The sequence below is a fragment of the Ambystoma mexicanum genome, chromosome 10 (genome assembly GCF_040938575.1).
Source record: "Ambystoma mexicanum isolate Mex_15411 chromosome 10, UKY_AmexF1_1, whole genome shotgun sequence".
Lineage (NCBI taxonomy): Eukaryota > Metazoa > Chordata > Amphibia > Caudata > Ambystomatidae > Ambystoma > Ambystoma mexicanum.
The window spans coordinates 1490644487-1490662572 of NC_090932.1; the positions used below are offsets into that span (position 1 = coordinate 1490644487).

At 43.5% G+C, this 18086-nt stretch overlaps 1 protein-coding gene across 16 annotated transcripts in view; it reads right to left on the reverse strand.

The window, feature by feature from the left end:
* The window catches only part of CLIP1 (CAP-Gly domain containing linker protein 1), a 1286645-nt gene that overhangs the window by 592994 nt on the left and 675565 nt on the right, over nt 1-18086 (reverse strand). For all 16 annotated transcript variants that reach the window (XM_069619609.1, XM_069619610.1, XM_069619607.1 and 13 more), the window contains one exon: nt 14475-14532. In XM_069619609.1, the coding sequence (XP_069475710.1) occupies nt 14475-14532 (58 nt within the window). The remainder of the gene's footprint in view (nt 1-14474; nt 14533-18086) is intronic.

The window sequence follows — 18086 nt, forward strand, 5'->3', positions numbered from 1 at the left end:
TATATAGTGCCTATATACAGGAAAGTGCGTCAAAGCGCTCAAGGAGGGTGGGAACATGGGGAAAAAACAAGTCGTTCAGAGCCCTTGAAATTCTGAGATGATAATAGTCTGCGCAGGCAGAGTAAGTGCACAAAATACAATTACAGTTAAGACACAGCAAATAGGCCCGACGGCGATTCTGCAGTTTTACCAATGCAATTAAGGGGAGAAGACAAGGGAGAACAGACAGACGGTCTTCAGGCACATCACATTTGGATCGTGCAAGTGCATAGATGGTCACAGGGAGGGGTAGGTCCCAGTGCTACTGGTCGCCGGAGACTGGGGTTAAGTGCAGAGAGAGCCACTCTCTTGGGTTATTTCTAAGTGCAGTGAAGGTGGGTGGGTGTAGGGCCCTGAGGTAGGCACGAGAGAGGGCTGTCAGGGGTGCCTAGGACCAGTGAGACTCTGAGGTACACCAGGCAGCCAGTCAGCAAGCTGTAGGGAAGAGGAGGGAGAGATGAAGAGAGCAGGAGAGCTAGGTTAGCAGGGTAGAGGGAGAGCGAAGAAAGAGAAGAGGAAGGTCTTGAGGAGTTTCCGGAACTTAATAAGGTCAGGCTGAAGACGGAGGGCGGCAGGAAGGCTATTACAGAGGGAGGCACCTGCGGAGGATAAGGATCTTCCACCAAATCTCTGGTTGGAGAAAGGGCTCACTCGCAGAAGGTTGATGAGCGGAGGCCTCGTGAGGGACAGTATTTAGGTAGGCAGCGTTGCAGGGAGGTAGGTCCCAGAAAGCCTTGTGGACAATGCAGACTGTCTTGAACTTGATCCTTGCAGCCACGGGAAGCCAGTAAATACATTTCAGCACTGGAGAGATGCGGTCCCTGGGCTTGAGGCCAAGGAGAAGTCTTGCGGTTCTGTTCTGGATGAGTTTCAGAGGGCGCAGGGCAGAAGAAGGGCGGTTGAGGAAGAGGCTGTTGCAATAGTCCAGCCTAGAGAGAACCAAGGCTCTGGAGACAGTGAACCGCTGGGGGTAAGTGAGAAAAGGTAGAGTACTTCTGAGGAGGTTTCACTGATAGTTAGACTTTTTAGAGATGTCAGAAATGTGAGAGGAGAAGGAGAGAGTTGAGTCGAAAATGACCCCAAGATTTTTTGCCTCGCAGGTAGGTGCAGGCGCAGGGCTAAGGGAGGCGGGCCAGAGTGAAACTGGGAAAGCGGGAGCAGGGGTCCCAATGCGAAAGTTCTCAGTCTTAATTAGAGGTCGTTTGCAGCACACCATGACTGAATAGCAGACAGACAGTCAGATATGAGTGAGGAGGAGGAGGAGGAGGAGGAGGCGGCGGCGGCGGCAGCTGAGGGTAGCCTGAAAGACAGTTGTGTGTCACCCGCATAACACTGGAAGTTAGAGGTGAAAGTGGCAATGAAACGTGCCAAGGCAGCCATATAGACGTTGAAGAACCAGGGGGAGAGGTTAGATCCCTGGGGAACGCCAAAGGTTGAGAGAGCAATAGTCGAGAGAAAGGATCTCTATGCAGGCAGGTTGATCTGGATATGCTCACCCTTTCCCCTTCACTGGCACTTACCTTGTGATGAACCTTCTCCTAACTCGTGCTTAACATGTATTGTAACCTATTTTGAACAAGCACTGTACCTATGTGATCTGTGAATGCTCAGTCTCTCCCCTTTCCTTTCCCACCTCTGTACACCATAAAGCAACTACATTCAAGGCTAAGACAAGTTTAAGATTCCGGAACTATTTGTAATAAAGACACGTTTAACTTCACTGCTAAAGTTAAAAGTTAACACATTATTAGATGATCTGATTTCATAATCCCAACTGCATACTGTTATACCACTGCTAACAGTGGAATATAATTGACTGCTATGTACAATTAGTGTTAATATACAGTTACACTCTTTAAAATAATTAATTTCAAAAGATTTTCCAGTGTTAACTTTCATTGAGCGTGAACATTAACCGAGCCTACCCGAGCCAGTCCAAGTAAATATGATACCTCTGGTAGCACGGAAGGAGGGCTGCCCCCAGAGGAATATAATTAAAGGTGTAATGGAGTAAGCTCGAGTTAATGGGGTAGAGGGAGAGGATGGCAGTGGTAAATACACGTTAATGCATACAGGATATTTATAACTTTCACTGTTGGGTGTGTTGTGATGTTTGTAAACTGAAAAAAAAAAAAAATTATTTAAAAAAAACTTTCATTGAGCGTGAGGGACATTGTGTAATTCTTGTCTATATTAGGATTAATTTAAATGCATCAAGGATGGCTTGTATGAATCCACCAACTCTGAAAAACAGTTCAAGGGTTTTCTTTTTGATTTATCCGAATGCAGGGTGGTTCAAATAACAGAGATCGCAAACTAGTCTTTCGACCTGTGGACTCCCCTCTAACCTAGACCAGGTTTCCCCATTTGCCCCCAATGGTGCAATGCAACTATTGATCGTTAACCCACGCTGCCTATCGTATTGATGAGACTAAAGGCTGTAGCTTTATCTACTTTACTCCATCAGGCACTTTCTAATGGTTCTCTAATCTTCTAATGACCCACAATGTGATCAATGATTTTTAAGAGGGTGCCTAGCCCCCCGCCCCCCAACACACTCTCACTCCGGTCTCTGTTCACGCCCCACTTACCCCCCCACTGTTATCCTTGTATTCTCTCCTCCTTACAACCTCTGATCTTCCTAGTTCTCTCTCTCTCTCTCTCTCTCTCCTGTCATTCACTTCTCTCCTCACTCCTGTGTCCCTCCCTCCCCCACTACCCCCCTCTCCTCCTCTTACTCCCCCCACCTCTGGTCCTCTTACATTCCTCTCTGCCCCCCTCCTCCTATTCTCTCCTATCTCCAAACTCCCCATCTACACCTACTTCCTCTCTCACTCTCAACTCTCCCCCTTTCACTCTCTTGCTCTACCAAGATCACCTTCCACTAATATCCATCTCCCACACCTTCCCTCTACTTCCAGTCACAGTAATATATAACAAACACAACTTCCACCTTTCACACCTGGTCCAGTCTCTCTCACATCCAGTACCTTACCTACACCCAATTTCTCCATAGACTTCTTAGCGCTCCGCTCCACCTATTGCCTTTCTCCTGACCTCACCTGAACACCGTTCATTCTGTCTGCTAGATTTTTATATCTGTATCCTCTCGTTACTGGGATTTCTCCCACTTCCCACTGGCTCTCTGCTTCACTGGCTGCTCGGGCCAATCTAACCATAAGGTTTTCCCCGGGGCTAGGTTATCACAGTACACAGGTTTAAAACCCTGTTCGCCGTGCCCTTTTCCCTTCGTCAGTGCTTCTGCAGTCTTAGCAGTCGGGTCAGGTTGGCGTTCACTGATCATCTCGCTTCCTACTGTCAGGTCTTTGGGGAAAATAGACTATATTGTAAGTTGTATTCATTATTAATTATGATTTCTGTTTAAACTCTTTGGATTGTTTTGGGCCTTAACTTTAGTTTGCGGGATGCTGGTGGTAGCCCAAGCCAAGATGGAGGGATAAAACAGAGGTCGTGATTGGGTGAAGGGTAGTGGAAGGAGTGAAACACTTGCACACTTAGGCAGTCTTGGAGTTTTAAAAGAAGGTCACAGTGTCTTGAGAATTAAGGACTCTCAATAATCAATCCTCTTAGCTTGAGCAGATGAAGTCTCAGGTAACAGAGGTTATTAATGTTATGGGAATTGTTCAATAATTCAGGAGTTGAGGGTATCAATTAATTAAAATGTTTTGTTAAATAAAAAGGTAGAAGAGTTGAATCTTAAGGTGATCCATATTCAGAAGATTGCTGAGGGAAGATTATTTAGGAAATAAGGGGAATTTAGTCAGAATCCCCAAGTTTTGGAGAAGGAAGAGTCAGCCTTGGGAGTGGTAGGTGATATTAGGTCTTTGATAATGCCTGTACCTTTGGCTTCACCAGAACGTTTCTCTGGAGAGCCAAGAAGGTTTCAGGCCTTCTTAACTCAGTGTGAACTACATTTTCTAAGCAGACCCAAGGTATTCTCCTCTGACACCTCTAAAATAACTTTTATGCTATCATATCTTTCTGGAGAGGCTCCGAGTTGGGCTGGGTTGTTAGTTAAACAGAGAGATCCAGCTTTACATGATTTTAGACTTTTTAGAAGAAGATCAGGTGTCTTTGCAGGTAGATGGAGAGTTACTTGAACCAAGACAGGGTAATCGAGATTTAATAAGTTACATTACTCAGTTTAAAACTTTAGTGGTAGAAAGTCAATGGCCCGAAGAGAAAAGAGCTTCATTATTTTACAGAGGGTTAAGAGAAAAGTTAAATGATGCCTTGTCAGTGGTAGTTAATAGACCAACCTCTTGCGAGGCATGAATGGAGCTTGTGATGCAGTTGGAGTTTAGTCAGAATGAGAGGAGACTGGAGTGTAGGAGGGCTGTGGGTGAAGGTAAACCTAATTCAAGAATTGGCAGTAAAATAGATAGGCCACGGTTGGAGTTTGTAAACAAGGAATTTAAGTCTAGGTCTTCTGATGGTTCAGGAAGGGCTAGAGGTCCGCTTTCAAAGGAAGAGAAAGAAAGACGACGGGCCAATAATCTTTGTCTTTATTGTGGTCGAAGCGGCCATTTCCTTGGAAATTGTCCCTATACCGCTAAGAAGGTGCTGTTTTCTGAAAACAAGACCCATGAAGTGGCCAACACTCTTCAGGCGGCAGTACCACATATAACCATTAAAGTATCCTTGTTTTTTTTAAAGAGACTTGTGGGTAGTGGTCCGGTGGTAATTGATTCTGGGGCCACAGGTAATTTCATGGATTGGGGGGGTGGCAAAAAGTTTGGGATTCCTTTGGTGAGGAAGGTTCTTAGTGAACAGGTTAATTCTGTGGATGGTTCAGAGTTAACTTCGGGACCCATTACTCATGAGACATCACCTTTGGTTATGATTCTGGCAGGGAATCATTGCGAGGAGTTGATTTGTGGGATAATAGATGCACCATAACTTAAAATGATCCTGGGTATGCCATGGCTCACCAATCATAACCCTTTGATTGATTGGGGAAGAAGAATAGTACATTTAAATTCCAAATTTTGTAAGGAATATTGTGAGAGATTACAACCTTTTGATGACGTTTTGATTCCAGAAGACTCTAGTGTTATGAGTTTAGGGTAGGTAGGTGCTCTTTTACACACACACACACACACACACACACACACACACACACACACACACACACACACACACACACACACACACACACACACACACACACACACACACACACACACACACACACACACACACACACACACACACACACACACACACACACACACACACACACACACACACACACACACACACACACACACACACACACACACACACACACACACACACACACACACACACACACGCACACGCACACGCACACACACACACACACACACACACACACGCACACACACACACACGCGGCTGTGGTAGGGGTGTTACCAGTGTTACAAGGAATTTAGTGATGTTTTTGATGAAATTGAAGCTGGTGGTCTTCCTCCAGGAACCAGGTGTCAATTTACCATGTAGCAGGGTTTACGCTCTTACAGAAAAGAAGAATGACTATTTGAAGGAGTACTTGGCTGAGAACTTGGCTAAGGGGTTTATTAGGAATTCACAATCCCCGGTAGCGTCCCCTTTTTTCTTTGTACCAAAGAAGGAGGGCACCCTTAGAACCTGTATTGATTATAGGGCGCTCAACAAGGTCACCATCAAGAACAGGTACCCACTTCTGCTAATTTCTGTTATGTTGGACCAAATTCAAGGGACTGAGATTTTTTTCTAAATTGGATCTTCGGGGAGCGTATCATCTTGTTCGAGTGAAGGAAGGAGATGAATGGAAGACTGCGTTCAAGACACGTTATGGATTGTTTGAATATTTGGTGATGCCTTTTGGCCTCTGTAATGCTCCAGCTTCATTCCAGTTTTTTTATTAACGAAGTTCTCCGTGAATTTTTAGATATTTTTGTGGTCTATATTAATGACATTCTGATTTATTCTCCAAATTTAGAACAGCATCAGGTGCATGTTAAACTGGGTCTCCAGAAGGTAAGAGAGAACCATTTGTTTGCTAAACTGGAGGAAAGCCAGTTCCACACGACGACAATGGAATTTCTTCGTTTCATCATTTCTCTAATAGGCCTTGAGATGGATGTAAAGAAGATTCAGGCGGAAAGGGACTGGCCATCTCCGACTAAGGTGAAGGAGGTACAGAGCTTTTTGGGCTTTGCCAATTTCTATCGAAGATTTATTGATGGCTTTTCTCAGATTATTACGCCTATTACGAAACTTTTGAGGAAGGGAGTAACATTTTGTTAGAGTACAGAGGCGGAGAGTGCGTTTCAATGTCTAAAGAACCCTTTCACTTCAATTCCAATTTTACTTCATCCGGATCCTTCCAAGCCATTTTTTGTAGAAACAGATGCTTCTAATTTGGCTATGGGAGCTGTTTTATCACAAAGACATGGAACCACGGGGCAATTGCATCCGGTTGCATATTTTTCAAAAAATATTTCTTCGGCCGAAGTAAATTATACCATTATGGATCGTGAGCTTTTGACTATCAAATCAGCCTTTGAAGAATGGTGTCATTACCTGAGAGAGGCAAGGCATACAGTTACAGTTTTGACGGATCATTGCAATCTGCTTTTCTTGAAATCAGCCAAGACTGACACCTAGACAGCTCAGATGGTCTCTATTCTTTGCTGATTACGATTTTGTTGTTACCTTTAAACCTGGGAGATTAAATGGGAAAGCTGATGCCTTGTCCCGACAGTTTCCTGGTTGTGAACAAGAAAGGGAAGTTGATCAACAACCATGGATTCCTTCCGAACACTTTATTGTGGCTGGAATTTTTGATGAAGGAAGTCTTTTTAGGAAGATTCGAGATTGTATGACCCCTGATCAGATGAACGAGTGGATAAGACAAGATCCGGTCAGGAAGATCAAGAAAGGGTTGCCATATTGGGACACTAGATTGTATTTACCCTCTGAAAAACTTTGTGAAAGAGTATTGATAGAATGCCATGAATCAAAATTATCTGGTCATCCTGGGTACAGAAAGACTTTGGAGTTAGTAAGGAGAGACTTTTGGTGGGATACAATGAGAGTGGACATTTTGAATTTCGTTAAGACTTGTGAGGTTTGTACTCGAGCTAAGTCTCAGTCGAGTAAACCGTTCAGTCTTCTTGAACCTCTCCATATTCCACCTCGTCCCTGCCATACCATTTCCATGGATTTATTGTTGATCTCCCTAAAGATCAGGGTTGTTCTGTAATATTGGTGGTGGTGGATTTACTTATGAAAGAGGGACATTTCATCCCAAATAAAGGGGATGTGACAGCAGAAAAGTTGGCACAAAGTTTTTCCCAAGGCGTAGTTCGGTTGCATGGCTTACCTAGTCAGGTTATTTCTGATTGGGGCCCCCAATTTGTATCTACATTTTGGAGGGCGTTTTGTAAGAGTGTTAGGCAGAAACCTGTGCAGTTCCCTCTGGGACCACTGCAAAAGATTTAGGACTACAGGTGTTTGGCAGTAAACCCACTTGGTAGCAGTCTGTACCACACAGATTCACTTGGTAGCTGTGGCTGAGTAGTCAGACTTCCCTCAAGAAGAGTTAGGCAGTATACAGAGTATTCACAATAGGTCAAGAGAACACAATAGACCAAGTAAACCCTGACCAGGGCTTGGTGTAAAAGAGATAATTAATTATTTAAAACCACATCTAGAAAAACACACAGGCACTAATTGTAAGCAATTCAAAAACATGGTCACTAAAAGATATACACTCCCTTAAAAGAATATTAGACAAGTCTTAAGTAAAGCCCCACTTATTTTCAGACAGCGGTGAGCGCTTAACGCAGATGGCACTCTAATAATTCGTTTTAAAAGGGAGAGAAAAGCAGAGAATAAATTGAAACAGATCCCAACACTTTTTCATGAACACAACAAGGGAGGAAGGCAAAGTAACACTAGGAATTCAGAGTCAGTAGGCCGGATCCGCTTAAGAGGATCCAAACGAAATGTGTCCAAGGTCACACGGTTGCTGTGCACAAAAGTCTTGTAACGGTTCAAAAAGGAGTTGGATCAAAGAGAGGGACCAGTTAGAGGGTCAAGGCGGCCAGCCCAGCCCAGAAGGTTAAGGGGTTATTATTACCTGTAGCAATCTTTAGAAAGGGAGGCCTGGCGGACACAGTACCTTAAAGTGGTGAGAACACTCCAGCGGGGGCAGTTGCTCCTGGCAGCGCATGCAAGTCGGTACTTCGTCCGGGGGAAGAGAGGATCTCGTCGGGGAGGAAGACAGGAGTCCGTTGCACTGCCAGGGAAGAAACCAGCCGCAGAGTTTCTCAGGTACAAGGAGCGGTCCGTTGATTCGCGGTTCAGTGGTGAGTGGCTATCCGGCTGCTGGGGTGCTTGGCACGGGCAGTTCGACCACAAACCGGTCTGGGGTGCGAAGAAAGAAGGTAAACTGGTTGTGCCCACCAGTCAGGGGAAGAAGCCTCTCCAGCCGGGAGATCTTCTCTCTCGTCGGGAAGTGGTGAGTCAGTTCCGCAGGGCTCCACCGGTGGTGTCGTCGTGGTAGGTCGGCTCAGCTTCTCCCTCGTCGGATTCTCAGGTCCTGTGGCAACTTCTGAAGTTCCAGTCCCCAAAGCCCTGCTTTTATGCAGCATACCCCCATTCACTCAGCCTAGCTGTCAATCAAACATGCTAAGTGGTGAGCCGGCCTGGGCCAATCACACAAGAGTGCGACTTGAGTTACCAAGGTAACTCAGTCCAGGGTGCCTAAACCCCCTCCCACACCCCCTGTGGTACCCAGACAGAGTGGCACCACTTTTGGAGGCTTCTGTGGAGAAGCCCGCCAAAAAGTGGAACAAAGGGCTCGACTTGGGTTGGAGTCACAGAAGAGAACACAAACGCCATTTTAGAATAGAGTCTTGGCAAAAAATACCAACTGGCGAATTAATATTAAATAAATAAACCGGCGGTATGTTCGAGGCTATGAGAATTAAATAATTAAAGTTGGTAGCCTCGAACAATGGGAAAATCCCATAGGGAAATATTTACGGTCGAATATAAAAAGTAGCTTCCACTGCCACCAGCCAAAACTCGATCAGGGGGGACGGAGACGTGCCCCCTCGACTAACAGACCCCGGGGCAATCGAATTGCCCCGACCAGTACGTCCACAATATGATGGTTTGTACTGGTTTCTGTTAATAATTTGGGACTAGTAAAGCCAATGGTGACTTTACATGCCCTGGGAGACAGTAGTCAGTCCCAGGGTATGGAGTCTATGGTGGGGTGTCACTATGACACCCCTGTGTTACGGCACGGAGGGTGCTGTGTAACACACATAGTAAAAACACATGAGACCCTATGGAGTAAAGGACCCCATAGCCCATAAAACACATTAACAGTCAAAGGAACACCATAAATCATGTCCAAGAGTGGGAGAAAAAGAGTCTCACTCTTGGCAGGAGAAAAAAACAAACTCCAGAAATCCAGCAAAGCTGCTGGGGGACTTACTAGGTTAGGAAATTCAGCCTAAAGAGAGAATGCTCCCTAACAAAGAGTTTGGGAGTGGAGGTGAGGTTAACCTCTGGTTATCATCCGGAAACCAATGGGCAGGTAAAGCGTGTAAACCAGGAGTTGGAGAAACATTTAAGGTGTTACTTACAGGCCGGGGACAGTTGGGTGGATCTCATTTGGGTAGCTGAGTTTGCCTACAACAATTCTATGAAGGATTCAACCTCCATGTCTCAATTTTTCTGTAGTTGAGGTTTTCATCCTCGGTTTCTCAGGGAACAGGTTCATGAGGAAGTGAAAAGTCCTGCTGTTGATATCAGATTGCAAGCTATGGAGAACAATTTGCTATGGGCAGTTGAGGCACTTTGTGTGAATAAAGCAAAATATAAAAGATTTGCAGATTTAAAGCGTAAATCTGGGCCTGTTTTTCAAGATGGTGATAAAGTGTGGTTGTCTACTAAACATATGAGAATAAAGGGCAGGAATAAGTTTAGTCCATGGTTTGTGGTACCTTTTGAGGTGGAAACAGTGATTAACCCAGTATCAATTCGATTAAAATGACCTCCTAGATTCATCCTACATTTCATATTAGTATATTGAAACCATTTCTCACTGGTACTAGATTAGGTATACCTCCCAGACAAGTTTTAGTTGAGGGACAATCTGAGGAATTTGAAGTCAGATCAATTTTAGACTCTAGGAGGTGTCATGGGAAATTACAATATTTGATCGACTGGAAAGGTTATGGTCCTGAGGAACGTTACTGTGAGTTTGCAAGTAATGTTCATGCCCCCATTTTGTTTGCCATTTTTCATAGAAGGAATCCTTTTAAACCCAGTTCTGGGGGGAGGCCTTGGATTGGGGGTACTGTCAGGTCTTTGTGGGAAAATAAACTAATGTATGTTGTATTTATTATTAATTATTATTTCTGTTTAAACTCTTTGGATTGTTTTGTGCCTTAACTTTAGTTTGCAGGATGCTGGTGGTAGCCCAAGCCAAGATGGAGGGATAAAACAGGAGTCGTGATTGGGTGAAGGGTAAACAAACAACAGTCACCAACATTCTAAAATGCCTTTCATTTGTGATTTCAAGTTAGCCAGTCATGTTTTCTGTTTGCTCCTGAGAATTGGGCCTATGCTTTGATGAATCATCCTTCCAGTGCAAAAGAACCAATTTTCAAGTCCAGCTAAGAAGTTTAAAGATGAGAACGCCATAGAAGACTTTGAAGATCGTCGGATCTTCCACTTTGATATTTCAACAGCTAAATACTTTTCCTTTTTTCACTACAAAGTAAAGAAAAGATCCAATTCAGTTTTAGTAATTCATAAGATGTTCATGGATTTTTCTGTGCCTCAAATTGCTAAGTTTTGACTGACTTTGTGCGCGTGATCGTGAGCGTGTGTTTTCGGGAGAATTGCGTTCCGAAAGGTTTTAATGTTGTTTGCTTACCTTGGGGAGGCGTGGTCTCCAGTGCGACATTGGGGGTCACGTGGAAGCTCCGTGGCTGTGTTGCAGCAGCTGCAGACTGGAAGGTGTTGGACGTTGGGAAGCGGTTCCTGTTTTCGGTGACAGAGTCGACGCGTTCGCAGAGGTGAGGTTGGAGCGGCCATCCGAGTCTCCCTCTTGATGTGAGGTAAGCGTTGCGTTTGTTTTTTCTTCGTTTCGTATCCTGAATAGGCGGAGTCTGCATTCCGGACTCATAACCTGTTTCCTCAGTTTGTGTCTAACTACATAGCGCGGTTTGCGCGGCGACAGCAAGGAACGTTTGCCTTTGAATTCCATATATGTAAAAAGAAACTACGAACTGCCAATCTATATTTTTGGCACAGTGAAAGAAAGTTAATTTAAGTAAAAGGAGAATCAAAGTATTGTTTAAACTAAGTGCAGAGCGTGCTGCAGGGAGAGAGAAGGGAAATCTCTACTTGCACGCAGTTTAAGGTTGTTAAAGTTTCTTTTAAAAAGAAAGGTTTTATCTGAAAGAATTAAATATGAAACTGGAATTGTTTAGGAAATTCATCTAGCTGAGTTCTTCTGGACACTATTTCTCAGGTGCCTGAAGATACAGACTGTGAATAAAGAAAGAACTTGCACCATAGTTGAACTGAGGTGATCCTAGTCCTCAATGAACACAAGATCTAGTGCAAGTCAAACTCAACTCCTGAGTCCAATTTATCAAATCAGAGAACCAACTGATGCAGTATGGTTACCAGATTCTTTCCTAGTTCCTTTTGGGAAGAGTTTAGAAGGTAGTCACTTCAGTAGTGGAACACTTGCACACTTAGGAAGTCTTGGAGTTTTAAAAGAAGGTCACAGTGTCTTGAGAATTAAGGACTCTCAATAATCAATCCTCTTAGCTTAAGCAGAGGAAGTCTCAGGTAACAAATGTTATTCATGTTATGGGAATTGTTCAATAGAGGTAAGGCATATTGAGGTTGATAACCTGTTGTAAATATTTTTCCATACAGATGCTTGAAGAAGGCTGGAGTTCCAGTGTCAGTGTTTTTTTGTTTTCTCCACTTTCCCCTTTCCCCCTGGGGTGTCACGGGCTCAGCTTTGTACAAGGCAGTTGAGTGCGATACATCTTGGTGGGACTGTGGGACTCAGCAGCTCCTGCATTGATTTGAAGACCAGTCCTGACACCTTCTGCTTTGGGATGCTGCAATTCATGCCGGTAAGTTGGAAGTTACTGTGACCAGAGCTTCTTACTCTGTGTTTCCTCCATGCTTTTTTGCAAGTGGTAACAAATCATTCTGGTCGAAATAAGAGGCTAGTAGGTATTGCGTGAATTGCAGCGGTACCCAAATGAACCAACAAGACAAACTCATGAGTTTCAGGCACTTGAGCGCTTTGCGCTAGCTCCCACTGCCCGCAGCCCATATCTAGGGTATGATCGGCTCTTGTGCATGCCCTGGTAGGCCACCTTTTCCCAGTTCGGGAGGGTCCCCTGTCCCTCCCTGAAAGGGTCAAGCCCCTGACCCTGATACAAATGTCACCCTACATATTCCATCAGTGAAAATGTGCTGTCTGTGAGGATGTTTAGATTTTCCTTGTAGGTAGATAACCCAAATAAATAGAGAAAAGTGTGTGGTGTTTGAAATGTAAAATGACACAATAAATACAAGTCACAATAGACAGTACCGAAGCTTATACACGAAACGCAGCTCTGCAACCTTATCTACTAAAAATGGATAGAAGACTGTAAATAACCAAAATTAAATGTGAATTGTCAAGACTACACACATAACATTATTTTGCTAACTCACACATTTCTTTCGTTTTAGCTAGTGCTACTGCCTCAACACTACAGAGGTTACCTCTCCCCATTTGGGAAAGAATTCTATAACGTGCAACCTTTTTCAATAGTACACTGATGACGTTTACACATTACACAAAACAAGCAATCAAAGTGTTGACTAATAATACCCACAGTATCTATTGAAGTAGTAAATCTCAATTTTAACAATAATTACATGCATTTGCCTACTGGCACCACACAATTCTGTATCAATGGGACATTAAAATCTTCTCTGTCATTCAATGTCATTCAATCCGCCTTACTCTATCTCAAAATGCATCTTGGCGATATCATGGACAGTGGCAAACCGGCATTGCTCCTCCTGCTAGACCTGTCAGCTGCCTTTGATCTCGTCAACCATGATATCCTCGGTAAGCAACTCAAAAATGCGGCACACTTTTCCCCGCAAGCCATAGCCTGCATCGCATCTTTCCTCAATGGAAGACTCATGCAGGTTTTCTCAGACTCTGCTTGTGCCGCTCCCACCACCATACACTCTGGAGTCCCACAAGGATCATGCACCGCTCCCACCCTCTATAACATCTTCACCCTCCCTCTCTTCAATGACCTTGATTGTCGCAACATAGCATACACTAACTATGCCGACGACACACAAGTCCTTCTCCCACTAACTGGCATCTATGAGCAAGACTCGGCCGCACTAGCCAATATTTACACAGCCATCCAAACATGGATGGCAGCAAACGGCCTCTATCTCAATGGAGATAAAACAGAGATCCTTGTTGTTGGCACTAAGGAAACGCTCAACAAACTCTCCCCCAATACAATACATTCAACATTGATAATACCACTATCACTGTATCTTCTTTGGAAAAATATTAGGAGTGTACCTCGACTCCTCCCTGTCCATGACACGCCAAGTCAGTGCCATAGCCTCCTCTGCTGCACTCACCACCAAAGTCATCAACGCAGTCAAACCTTTCTTATCTACCAAAAACTGCCTATCCATTGCCAGAGCCACAGTTGGCACTAAATTGGATTACTGCAATGCCCTTTTCTTGGGCACCTCTGCCAAAAACCTTAACAAATTGCAGGTAACGCAAAATAATTCCCTTAGAGCAGCACTGAGTATTCCAAAAAGGGAGCATATCTACCAGGCAAGGAAAGACTCATATTGGCTGCCAGTCAAAGAACGCATCCTCTTTAAATCCATGGCCATTACGCACAAATACATCTCACTCAATGCCTCCCCCCCTATCTATCTGAAAGGATCGTCATTATCTCATCATCCAGACCCAGAAGATCTCATCAACCAGATCTACGTCCCATCTTTCAAAATATCCAAAGCAGGAGGCTCCAGCTTTCAACACCTAGCACCAAAAAACTGGAATGTCCTCCCCACGGCTCTCAGAAATGAAGTCATACACTAGCTTCCACAAATGCCTGAAAACAAAACTGTTCAACTATGACTGTATGCCTTCTGTAACCTGCATCACCTGCTCAGTTTTGTACCTCACTGACCCACTGTAACCTAAAATGGCACGTGTTTCCTTCCCTGTACGCACTGTACTCACTCTTATGTAAATATGTACCAAGCAAGTATTCTGTAACAGCGCCACAATGCCCCAGGGACGATGTGCGCTTTATAAATTCAAATAAATAAATGAACACTAGAATACATACCTTGCACAGTTTGTTGCACATGCTCTGCTTCTTTTGTGGATTGGGAAAATGTTGTTTTCTAAAACAGAATGAAACATATGTGTTTAAAATGAATTGCAAAGAGTTAAAATGGGTCAGTGAAAACATCCTGATGCATAAACGAGGTCTAGTGAACCATGCATCAAATGTTTCTGTTGCAATATTGCTTAGTTATTACTGTGTGTCAATCAGAATACCTAGACCCACACACCCTTCTCTCTGCACATCTCCTCCACTGATTGCTTATAGATCCCTTGCTGCCATATTGCCCACCCCCACCTACCCGTTAGTTCCCTGCCCATTTGTACTGATCCTTTGTAACCTGCATCCCTCATTGTGTACTTCCCCCATGACTCAAAGTGCTCTGTTGCTTCTGAAAGCTATTGCAGCGCTCAATACAAACTCTAATATTAATTACAATGATAATTGTGACACTCGTTTATACACCATTTATTTACTAAATTAGGGTTATGAGCTGTACTTGTAAGCAGTATGTTCACTTTTTCTAAAAGACTGAACTGTTCTTTTCAAAGGCAGATTTCTATGTCCCCGAAGTACATTGTTAAGGTGTTGCCTGTAGAGCAAGTACATGAATGAGTCATGTGGATGACTCTGACCATGTTCCAAGTTTTACAGAAAAGCACTGAATGTTGGAACAATATTGACAGGGCTGAGGCACTACATAAAAAACAGAAGACAGTCGATAGCTTTGTGATTCTGGAAACTTCAATTTCTGACTTTTGCTTCCCTGAAGTGTGCATCATTTGCCGGTGTTGGCTGTTCTATGCCTGGACTATGCTCTTACAAGGATACTTCGTCAGCAGGGGAAAAACCTTTCTCAACTCCCCAGTAAGGATTTTGCCTACAGACTCCAATAAGATATTAGAAAAATTATTCACAAACTTGCTTCCATAAAATGTTCTATCGCTTCCATTGAAAAGACAAACGGGATGCTCAAGACCAGGTTTGCGGTATGTGGAAATAGATGAACAAATTACTTACCTCTCTGGAATGTTCTTTTGGACAGAAGTTGCTCCCTCAGATTCTGCACCTATGATATTTTATCTCTTAGGAAATGTACTTGCCACCAGAAGGTGTAGCGTGGCTCTGCTCAATGCCTCTATGCACCCCACAACCTCAGTTCTACCTCTTTCTTAGCGACCATGAGTGGCAGGTTTGGGGGTGATGAGGAATCCGTGGGAGGAACATCATCAGAAAGAACACTACCAAGAGGTAAGCAATTTGCTCTAATGGATTCCATCCATCGTCTCACGGATTATCCATCTATGATAGACACCCATAGCAGTAAGTGGATCTGGGGAGGAAAGAGAGCGAGAGGACACCATGTAGACCAGAAAACTCTGGAAGACTGCTCAGCCAAAGCGAGCCACCTGCCCTGACAGGTAATCCAAAGTGTAATGCTTGGCAAACGTGTGCAACGAGATCAAAGTCTCTGCTTGGAAAATATCCAAGACTGGGAATCCCCTGTGCCCCCTCTGCAGGTGACATGCACCCCTCTGGGTGAATGATCACGAAGACCCTCAGCAATATCTTTACCAGCCAGATCATAGCATTCCGTGATGGGGGGGCGTAGCCAGAGTCCATGCCTTGAGGACCTACCTGGGGTGAGCAACCGCAAGATCCTTTGTATAAATCCTTATTAGCAGGTAGATTCAGCGTTTTGCCATAAAACATTCCAGACAAAACAGCAGCTAGTTGACCTGCCGCCTCATAAGACACCTCCGAGCGGATCCGAGTGCAGAACAAGACTAAACACTGATGCAAACCACTGCTGGCAAAGGGATCCAAGATGGCGGCCAGGCCGATGCAGGGCTGAAAATGCGGGCCGGCGTCTAAATGCTGAGGGACACCTGTGTTTGCTGCTGCGCTGCTGCCTCGTGGCGTGCCTGATCAGCGATGCTGACTTGTGCAGCAAATCCTCAATACTGCGCGGCCCGGATTGGAAGGGCCCACCGGGCAGCAAGATGGCAGACGGGATATAGGAGGCAAGCCGAAGTGGAGGCTCGGGGTGTCAGGTTTCCACATTATGTGTTTCACATTTGCAAGGGCCTTAGGAGATTTGGGCGTTTCAGACATTCCTTCTGGAGGACTAGACTGGGAGGTTGATTTAAGTATTAGAAAGATTCCGGTTTGAGTTTAGTAATTTCATTTTAAAGGTAGTTTATTTTTCCTTAACTGATTTTCATTTAGAAAGATGTAAATCTCCCAAGCCAAGATGGTGGAGTACCTTTTCAATAGTGATTGGCTTAGAGTATAGCAAATCAACATTGTGTTGTCACTTAGAATCTTCATTAAAATTCTAAACTGCCTTTCATTAAAGTATTCATCTGAGTAGGTCATATATTTTTAGCTCTAGGTAAAATAAAGTTAAAGTTATTATTTTAAAAGGTGTAGAATCTTTTGTTTTTAGTTCTAGTTTGTATATTATTAATTCAGTCAAGAAAGAAGTAGCAGAAATCTACAGTTGAAGATTTCCAGTGAAAAAACCTGTTTGCTGTGCAGCAGAATTGCCTTGCCTTATGAACAAAGACTAAGCTAAGTGAACTTCTGTATTTTAAGTGAAAAACTCTAAAACCTTTGAACTGAATACAATTTTAAGACTTGGAAAAGTTTATTTGGAGCTTATATTTTAAAAGGTGTACCGTAATATTCTTTTGAGGAAACAAAGTTCTTTTATGGAAATACATGAAAACAGATTCTGCAATTCCATTTTTGCGAATAAATAATATTTAGTACTAATGAGACGTGCGGATCGCAATCGCTGTGTTTCTAATATTAACCTTTAACTAACATTTTAGTAGTCGCATGTTTTGCAAGTTTTGCGGCGCGTATTGCTGTTGATCTATGAGCCCGGTTTAGAAGAAAGGACCTTACGACGTTGCGCGTGCGTCACGGCCATTTTGGATTTATTATTGTTTTCTCAATTTTTCCCTGTGTTGCGCATCGTTACAGGAAACATATAACAAGAGACATTCTTTTGAATGTCACGCAGCGTATTGGGAGTTTGTCCGTTTTCTTTTTCAACCGAGTGCTTCATAACAAAATATATAGCAAGAGACTTTTCATTTGTGGAACACGCAGTATATGTTTTTGGAACTTAAACATTCCAGCAGATTTGTAAAGAGTCTTCACAAACTACAGAAGGTAACTTTGCATAGACAGAATTTTATTTTTTACAAGATTACACAAAAGTTAAGTATTTATAATGCTATAGTAACAACAATATTTTTGGGTATCATTTTAAAGGACTTCTAGAAGTAAAAGAGAGAAAGAGAGAAGAAAGACAAATTGAAGAGAAAGTTATAAAGAGCATCTACAGTCAGCAGCATCATTATTTCAGAAGCAGCCTAATGGCAAATCAAGCTTAGGCAACAGGTAATTAGAGAAAATATTATAGTAAGAGAGTGTAGTGAGAAAGTGAGTAGAAAACCTTATTTATTTAAAGTTGTATTTTCCTTTTAGGAACCCTACTGAGCCAAAACCTTCCAGTGAAGACAGTCTGAAGTACCTGCAGTGGGAGTTCTTGTCTTTTGTTGTTTTCTCCATTCCCCTTTCCCCCTGGGTTTGTCTGGC